Source organism: Nicotiana tomentosiformis, chromosome 9 (genome assembly GCF_000390325.3).
Source record: "Nicotiana tomentosiformis chromosome 9, ASM39032v3, whole genome shotgun sequence".
In the NCBI taxonomy this organism is placed as follows: domain Eukaryota; kingdom Viridiplantae; phylum Streptophyta; class Magnoliopsida; order Solanales; family Solanaceae; genus Nicotiana; species Nicotiana tomentosiformis.
In genome coordinates this window covers 45404021-45412993 of record NC_090820.1, presented here as the reverse complement: position 1 = coordinate 45412993, position 8973 = coordinate 45404021, and the positions used below count along the sequence as shown (strand labels likewise).

General features: G+C 39.3%; 1 protein-coding gene across 1 annotated transcript; it reads left to right on the top strand.

Moving 5' to 3' along the window:
- Positions 1–2787: 2787 nt before the first annotated feature.
- LOC104084530 (uncharacterized) lies at positions 2788–3747 on the top strand. Its single transcript, XM_070184798.1, has 3 exons — positions 2788–2954; positions 3026–3230; positions 3343–3747. The coding sequence occupies exons 1-3, from the start codon at positions 2788–2790 to the stop codon at positions 3745–3747; spliced, it is 777 nt and encodes a 258-aa protein (XP_070040899.1).
- The last annotated feature ends 5226 nt before the right edge of the window (positions 3748–8973 follow it).

Below are 8973 nucleotides of genomic sequence, written 5' to 3'. Positions count from 1 at the left end.
GATTGATAGTTGGTTGCACAACAAAATACTCGACATGCAGGGGCCCTTCCCAGCGATACATATAAGAATCATCAGGTAAATGCTGTAACTTTGAGGAATGACATAGAATTAGAAGAAGTCCCAAAAGGAAAGAAAGAACAAGTCACTCCTAAGGGGAACTGATCCCCAAAACTATGGGAAACACTGAGAAAGAAACTTAAGAAAGTGAAAAGACTCCGATTGCAAGGCCACCACCTCATTTCCCATAAAGATTGAAGAAGAAAAGCGTTGACATGATGTTCAATTTTTTGATATGCTGAGCCAAATTTAATTGAATCTCCCATTGGTTGATGTGTTACGTAAAATCCCAAAATATACTAAGTACATCAAAGATATTGTGGCTAACAAAAGGAGGTTGATAGAGTTTAAGACAGTGGCATTTACTGAAGAGTGCACCTCGAGAATCCAATGAAAATTACCGCAAAAGTTGAAGGATCCGGGGAGCTTCACCATACCTGTTCGAATTGGTGAGGTAGATGCGGGGAGAGCACTCTGTGATTTGGGGACGAGCATAAATTTGATGCCTCTTTCAGTTTTCAGTCAATTGGGGTTGGGAGCTCCAAGTCCAACCACAATCATGTTGCAGCTTGCTGATAGATCTATTGTCCATCCCGAGGGGGTGATAGAAGATGTGCTACTACAAATTGGGCAATTTATTCTACCTGTAGATTTCATTATACTGGACTATGAAGCTAATGAACAAGTCCCCATCATCTTGGGACGACCTCTCTTAGCCACCACTGATGTTGTGATAGAAGATTGTGGAGGAAAAATAATTCTCTGGGTTGATAATGTGGAAGCAATCTTTAATATGTACAAGGTAATTCAGCTGCCAAGTCACTTTGAAGATCTAGCTACGATACATATGATTGAAAAAGAAGAAGAAAAAAATGATGTGGGTGCATATCTGGATGACTCTCTAGAGAAAGCACTTATATTGTTTGATAGCGTTGACTTGGATGATGAGGTAAAGGAGATGGTGTATCATATGGATGTATGTGCTTACATCAAAGGACTGATCGATTTTGAGCCTCTAGATAAACCAACTGGGCCACCCCTCAAGCCGTCTATCGAAGAAGCTCCTAAATTGGAACTCAAGCCCTTACCCTCCCATCTTCATTACACCTATTCGGGTGTTGATGAAACTTTACATGTTATTGTATGTTATGAGTTATCTATTTTGCAGGAAGAAAAGCTACTTCGCGTACTTAGAGAGCATAAACGGGCAATTGGTTGGACCATGGATGATATTCGTGGTATTAGCCCATCATTTTGTATGCATAAAATCCTCATGGAGGAGGGGCACAAATCGAGTGTGGAACACTAACGCCGCTTGAATCCAGTCATGAAGGAAGTGGTAAGAAAGGAAGTCATAAAGTGACTCGATGCAGGTATTATCTATCCAACTATGATAGCAAGAGTACAGTACAATGTGTACCTAAAAAGGGTGGAATGACGGTAGTCATAAATGATAATAATGAATTAATCCTAACTAGGACTGTCACTGGTTGGAGAATTTGCATTGACTACCGAAAACTAAATAATGCTAGTAGAAAAGATCACTTCCCCCTCCCCTTTATTGATTATATGTTAGATAGGTTGGCCAGACAAAACTACTATTGTTTCCTTGATGGATATTCCGGCTATAACCATATCTTAATTGCACCAGAGGACCAGGAGAATACTACTTCACTTGTCCTTATGGCACTTATGCTTTTAAGCGAATGCCATTTGGGTTGTGTATGATAGAAATCTTCACTGATATGGTAGAAATATTTATTGAAGTGTTTATGGATGATTTTTGGGTCCTTGGACCGTCTTTTGATGAATGCTTAACGAATTTGAGTAAAGTGCTTGCCAGGTGTGAAGTGATGAACTTAGTGTTGGACTAGGATAAGTGCCATTTTATGGTACGAGAAAGGAATTGAACTCGGGCACAATGTGTCCAAAGATGGATTAGAGGTGGATATGACAAAAGTGGATGCAATTAAAAAACTGCCGCCTCTAATATCTGTCATAGGAGTTAGAAGCTTTTTCGGACATGCAGGTTTCTATCGTAGATTCATTAAATATTTCTCTAAGATCTTTGCTCCCTAGTGCAAGTTGCTTGAGAAGGATACATCTTTCAAGTTTGATGAACACTACTTGAAGGCGTATGAAGAGTTGAAAAAGATATTAGTGACTGCACCCATTATCATTGCCCCAAACGGGGGAGAGTCTTTTGAGTTGATGTATGATGCCAGTGACACGACAATTGGGGCCGTATTGGGCCTGAGGAAAAATAAAGTCTTCCACTCAATTTACTGCGCTAGCAAAACTCTAAACCCAACCCAAATAAATTATACAATCACAAAAAAAGAGTTGCTAGCGGTAGTATGGGCGTTTGACAAATTTAAGGCCTACTTGGCGGGAACTAAAGTCATCGTCTACACAGACCATGCAACCACCAGGTATTTGTTTGAGAAAAAGGATGCTAAGCCTCGACTAATTCGTTGGGTTCTTCTCTTGCAGGAATTTGACATGGAAATCAAAGATTGCAAAGGGACAGAAAATCAGGTGGCAGACCATTTGTCGCGCTTGGAGACTCACGCACATGTTGAGGAAGGGAGCAAAATTCAGGAAAGCTTTCCTGATGAATAATTTCTAGCCATCACAGCTGGCAAAACCCTATGGTATGCTGACTATGTGAACTTCATTGTAAGTGGGGTGACTTCGTCAGAGTTATCTCTAGATGGTAAGAGAAAATTCATGAATGATGTTAGACTTTATCTATGGGATGAGTCATTTTTGTTTAAGCAATGTGCAAATCAGCTGGTGCGCCGATGTGTTCCTGAGGAGGAGATGGAGGCAATTTTACATGATTGCCATGCATCATTATATGGGGGCACCATGGTGGAGACAAAACGACTGCAAAGGTGTTGCAGTCAGAATTCTATTGGCCTAAACTATTCAAGGATGCATATGCTTTTGTGAAAATGTGTGATAGGTGCCAAAGGATGGGTACAATCTCAAGAAGGCATGAGATGCCAATGATGGGCATACTTGAGGTTGAAATCTTCGATGTTTGGGGAATAAACTTCATGGGGCCATTTCCAACATCAAATGGCCATCGATATAACTTGGTTGCAGTTGACTATGTGTCAAAGTGGGTTGAGGCTGTGGCTTTGCCTTCAAATGATGCTAAAGTGATGGTGAGCTTTGTGAAGAAAAATATTTTCACCCGATTCGGAGCTCTGCGTGCTTTAATAAGTGATGAAAGTACTCACTTTTTATAACAAACTGTTGGGCAACCTCTTAGCTAAGTATGGGGTGAGACACAAGGTCACACCTGCTTATCATCCGCAAACCAGTGGTCAAGTTGAGGTCTTAAACAGGGAGGTGGAGCAAATTTTGGAGAAGACAGTGAGAGCAAGTAGGAAGGACTGGACTAGCAAGCTAGATGACGCTCTATGGGCATATCGCACGGCATACAAAACTCCAATTGGTGCTTCGTCATACATGTTAGTATATAGAAAGGCTTGTCACTTGCCTATTGAGATTAAGCACAAGGCATATTGGGTAATCAAGAAGCTCAACTTTGATATGGATCTAGTTGGGGAAAAACGGATGTTGCAACTGAATGAGCTCGAAGAGTTTCGACTGCACGCATATGAGAATGTGAAGTTGTTACATCCCACACTTTTGTACGTTAGATTTGTCGGAAGATAATTGACATAAGTTCAAGTACAAGACTATTTTTGAGGTTATAAATATTAATGTTATTTATAACAAGTGATAAGTATGTGTCGTGAAGGTCAGAGGGTAAACAAATTGAAGAAAATGAGTTTCGTCGAAGTTTGGCATTTTTGGATAAAATACGATCCAAGCTATAATACCCCGTATTTATGGACTAATGCACTGCTATACCATATGACCTTGATAGTAGGATATATGAAGTAGATTAAAAGTGATTAGTATTTAAGTTAAATGAGATCCATAGATTAATTATGTGTGTAATTAGTTAAGTGGGAAATTATAGTGGAAGACTAATTAAATTGAATTATTTAATAATTGGTGTAGTGGATAACATTCCACATGTCACATGGTGGCAGAAATATTAGTGACTAATCTACACCCATAAATGGTGATGGCACTATTAAACTCAATGTCTCAAGAGAGAAGCTAAGGAGGACATGTGTAAATGGAAAAATGTTACAATTATGTCTCTTGTTTCACTTGATTTGAGAATGAAATTGAAGAATAGATAGGTTCAACATAGTGTAGCAGCAAAGAACATTAATCTTAGATGATTATCAGCAACATGAGCTCAAAAATTCATGAAAGCAAAGTGTAATCTTTCTCAAAGACAATATACGGGTTTTGTGCACTGCCTCGATCTCGTTCTTCCATTTTGACGCGTTGGTTAATCCAAGCTTTCTTCGTTGTGAAGTAAGGTGGAATAAGAGTATTTCTTGGCAGATAAGGTAATAATTTTCCTCTCCTTGGTATATTTAAATTCGTCTAGGTCATGGCTAATTGTGGGATAAGAATTATGGAATTAATAGCGAAAAATTGTATTTTGACGTTGTTGTTGTTGTGTCGACTATTCGGTAATTTTCTAAGTTTTGTTGTGGCTGAAAATTATTGGAGTAACTTGAGTTACAGTTGGTGTAGTCATTGATATGTGTTTTGAAGGAAAGAAAAGATTGGAGAAGTATGGTTGATAACCCTAGCAGAGCTTTCCGCTAGTTGTATCGTTGTTTGAGTTGTAAAACTTGTTATAGGAATTGCTAGTTGTGTTGTTGTATTACTTTGATGATGGTAGGCTTGTGGGAATATTAATAAGAGGGGAAATACGCCATTTCATTGTAGGATAGGTTATCTTCTATTATGCGATTAAGAGAATTTTTCATATGGTTGACAATAGTATTATTCTTGTTATTGTATAGATCGTGAAGCGGATACGAGTTGAGATCTTGAGCAAGTGGGTTAAGACCAGGTATGTTAAGGTTAATCCTTCCTTCTTTTGGCATGATTCAATCAAAGAAACATAAACGTGATGTTATTTCATAAATGATTCTACTCTTAGTAAATAAGGATGCCTACGCTATTCATTCCTGTAAAATGTAACTCAAAGTATATCTAATTATGTTCTAAGTCCCTATAGAGGCATATGATAACGAATTTAATGTTCATAACGTAGTGTTACATGCATCATTATTTACCACCGTGCTACGGCCGGTCGGGGAGTTATGCATTTACCATCGAGCTACGGCCGGTTGGCCAGTTACGCATTTACCACTGTGCTACGACCGATCGGGAAGTCATGCATTTACTATTGTGCTACGGCCGATCGGGAAGTTACCACCAGTTGGGCAGTACGCATTTACCATCGTGCTACGGCCGGTCGGGCAGTCATGCATTTACCACCGTGCTATGGCCGGTCGGACAGTTACCACTGATCAGTTGGGAAGTCATGTTATGATATGGATAATAGTCCCAAAGAGGTATTATATATGTAAGTGTAATTAGTATGCACATCATGGCCTTCAGTGGAACTTCAGAGGTTTAGTTTGATTCATGTATCTCTCTCATTGATGTTGAATTATAGTTATATTTCAGTTTTGCCTTACATACTCGGCAAATTATTCGTACTGACGTCCTTTTGTTGTGGATGCTGCATTCATGCCTGCAGGTATAGGTAATCAATTTGACGAGCCCTCATTGTAGACGAGGTCAGCATTTAGCAAAGGATTGGTAAGAATCCACTTCATTCGGAGTGCAGGCGAGTCTATAAGTCATCGTGTTAGAGTTTTGCTATAGACTTATGGGTAGGCAGGGGCCCTGTCCCGAAAATGTTTCGATGTCAAATACTTTTAGAGGCTTTGTAGACACATGTTCATTATGTACAGTATGTCAGAGGCCTTGACGACCGTGTGTATTCATGTTTTAAGTACGATGGATCGCTAATACAACGTTTGCTCACTTACAGTTATACATTATGAGTTGTGGCCATGTTGGCCCATGATAGTTATAAAAAGAATGAGTTCAGCCAACTCGACTTATGTATGTTCTAGTTTTCGTCGAATGATCATGAGTTATAGAGGGGTTCGCTCGGGCCAGTACGACACCGGGTGCCAACCACGCCTCCTCAAGTTTGGGGCGTGACAAAGTGATATCAGAGCAGGTCGTGTCCTGGAAAGTCTACAAAGCCGTGCCTAGTAGATTCTCACGTATGGGTGTGTTGCGTGCCACATTTATAATTGAGAGGCTATAGGGAATTTAGAAAATGTTACCCTTCTTTTGTTTCCAGATCATGCCATAGAGCTGAGTCATAAGAAGTCAGTATGAAACTTCCGCCAGATTTTGTATGCACTAGTGGTGCAGGTATCACAGTAGAGCTTTAAGGCGTGGATGTAATTTTCACCTATGTGGAAGAGAGGTTATGAAAGCGACAGAAGATACGATGCGGGATTGAAAGGTAAGTATGGTAAATATGAAGAAGATACGAGATACTTAAGTGCAGAAGGTTGTGAATAGTCCAGACTTCAAATGAATGTTAGGTTTAAGATTAATTTACAGGGCATATTCTGTAAAATTTTCGTAAGTCTCTAAGAGTTAACATTCGAGGACGAATGTTTCTAATGGGGGGGGGGGGATGTTACATCCCGCACTTTTGTACGTTAGATTTGTCATAAGATAATTGACATAGGTTCAAAGACAAGACTATTTTTGAGGTTATAAGTATTAATGCTATTTATAACAAGTGATAAGTATGTGTCGTGAATGTCAGAGGGTAGACAAGTTGAAGAAAATGAGTTGCGTCGAAGTTTGGCATTTTTGGATAAAATACGGTCCAAGCAATAATACCCCGTATTTATGGACTAATGCTATATCACATAACCTTGATAGTAGGATATATGAAGTAGGTTAAAAGTGATTAGTATTTAAGTTAAATGATATCCATAAATTAATTATGTGTGTAATTAGTTAAGTGGGAAATTATAGTGGAAGACTAATTAAATTGAATTATTGAATAATTGGTGTAGTGCAAAACATTCCACATGTCACATGGTGGCATAAACATTAGTGACTAATCTACACCCATAAGTGGTGGTGGCACTATTAAACTCAATGTCTTAAGAGAGAAGCTAAGGAGGACATGTGTAAATGGAAAAAGGTTACAATTATGTCTCTTGTTTCACTTGATTTGAGAATGAAATTGAAGAATAGATAGGTTCAACATAGTGTAGCAGCAAAGAACATTAATTTGAGATGATTATCAACAACATGAGCTCAAAATTTCATGAAAGCAAAGTGTAATCTTTCTCAAAGACAATAAACGGGTTTTGTGCACCGCCTCGATCTAGTTCTTCCATTTTGGCGCGTTGGTTTACCGAGCTTTCTTCGTTGTGAAGTAAGGTGGAATACGAGTATTTCTTGGCAAATAAGGTAAGAATTTTCTTCTCCTTGGTATATTAAAGTTTGTCTAGGTCATGGCTAAATTGTGGGATGAGAATTATGGAATTAATAGCGAAAAAATGTATTTTGACGTTGTTGTTGTTGTAACGACTATTCGGTAATTTTCTAAGTTTTGTTGTGGATGGAAATTGTTGTAGTAACTTGAGTTACAGTTGGTGTAGTCATTTATATGTGTTTTGAAGGAAAGAAAAGATTGGAGAAGTATGGTTGATAACCGTAGCCGAGCTTTCCGCTCGTTGTATCGTTGTATGAGTTGTAAAGCTTGTTATAGGAATTGCTAGTTTTGTTGTTGTATTACCTTGACGATGGTAGAATTTTGGGAATGTTAAGATCATGGGAAATACTCCATTTCATTATAGGATAGGTTATCTTCCGCTATGCGATTAAGAGAAATTTTTGTATGGTTGACAATAATATTATTCTTGTTATCGTATAGATTGTGAAGTGGATATAAGTTGAACTCTTGAGCAAGTGGGTTAAAACCAGGTATGTTAAGGCTAATCCGTCCTTATTTTGGCATGATTCAATCAACGAAATGTAAACGTGATGTTATTCTATAAATGATTCTACTCTTAGTAGATAAAGATGCCTACGCTATTCATTCCTGTAAAATGTAACTCAAAGCATGTCTAAGTATGTTCTAAGTCCCTATTGAGGCATATGATAACAAAGTTAATGTTCATAACGTAGTGTTACATGCATCATTATTTACCACCATGCTACGGCCGGTCAGGCAGTCATGCATTTACCACCGTGCTACGGCCGGTCGGGCAGTTACCACCAGTTGGGCAGTTACGCATTTACCACCGTGCTATGGACGGTCGGGCAGTCATGCATTTACTACCGTGCTACGACTGATCGGGCAATTACCATCACTTTGGCAGTTATACATTTACCATCGAGCTACAGCCGGTCGGGCAGTTACCACTGATCAGTTGGGAAGTCATGTTACGATATGGACAATAGTCCCAAGGGAAAAAGGAGCGGGGAAGTCCTCTACTACTTCTCCCTCTCCCAAAAAGCGCAAGAAAGGTGAAATTTCATCTTAGCAAGCTAAAGGGAAGCAGGTTGCCGATGGGTCAAGGAGAGCACCATAGGGACCACAACCCAACTTGGATCTGGTTCAGGAGGACTCCATCAAATGATATCATAACTTTGAGCCATATAGGCGGTACACCTCTGAAATGGGAATCAACATGAAAGATCTAGAAAAGAACTTCCCGGATGTGCTTGCCCGGTTGAGAGATATAAAGATGGATAAGTTCCTTGAGTGCCCGGGGCATGCAAATTTGAGCATGGTGAGGGAACTCTATGAAAATTGGAATGTGGATCGCTTCATGTCGTGGGTTCGAGAAAAGGAAGTGCCATTGGACAAGGCATCCTTATGCAAATTCTTGGGAGTTGATTGCCCAAACCCGAAGAGGCTGCAAAAGTTTGTCAAATGCCCAAGCTACCAGTCTATACATCACACTT

Excerpts from the sequence above, each read along its gene's own strand:
- LOC104084530 (XM_070184798.1), top strand. The coding sequence starts at position 2,788 with ATGAATGATGTTAGACTTTATCTATGGGATGAGTCATTTTTGTTTAAG. Across the intron at positions 2,955-3,025 it reads GAGACAAAACGACTGCAAAG|GTGCCAAAGGATGGGTACAA; the intron begins GTGTTGCAGTCA and ends AATGTGTGATAG. Across the intron at positions 3,231-3,342 it reads CAAATGATGCTAAAGTGATG|TATGGGGTGAGACACAAGGT; the intron begins GTGAGCTTTGTG and ends CTCTTAGCTAAG.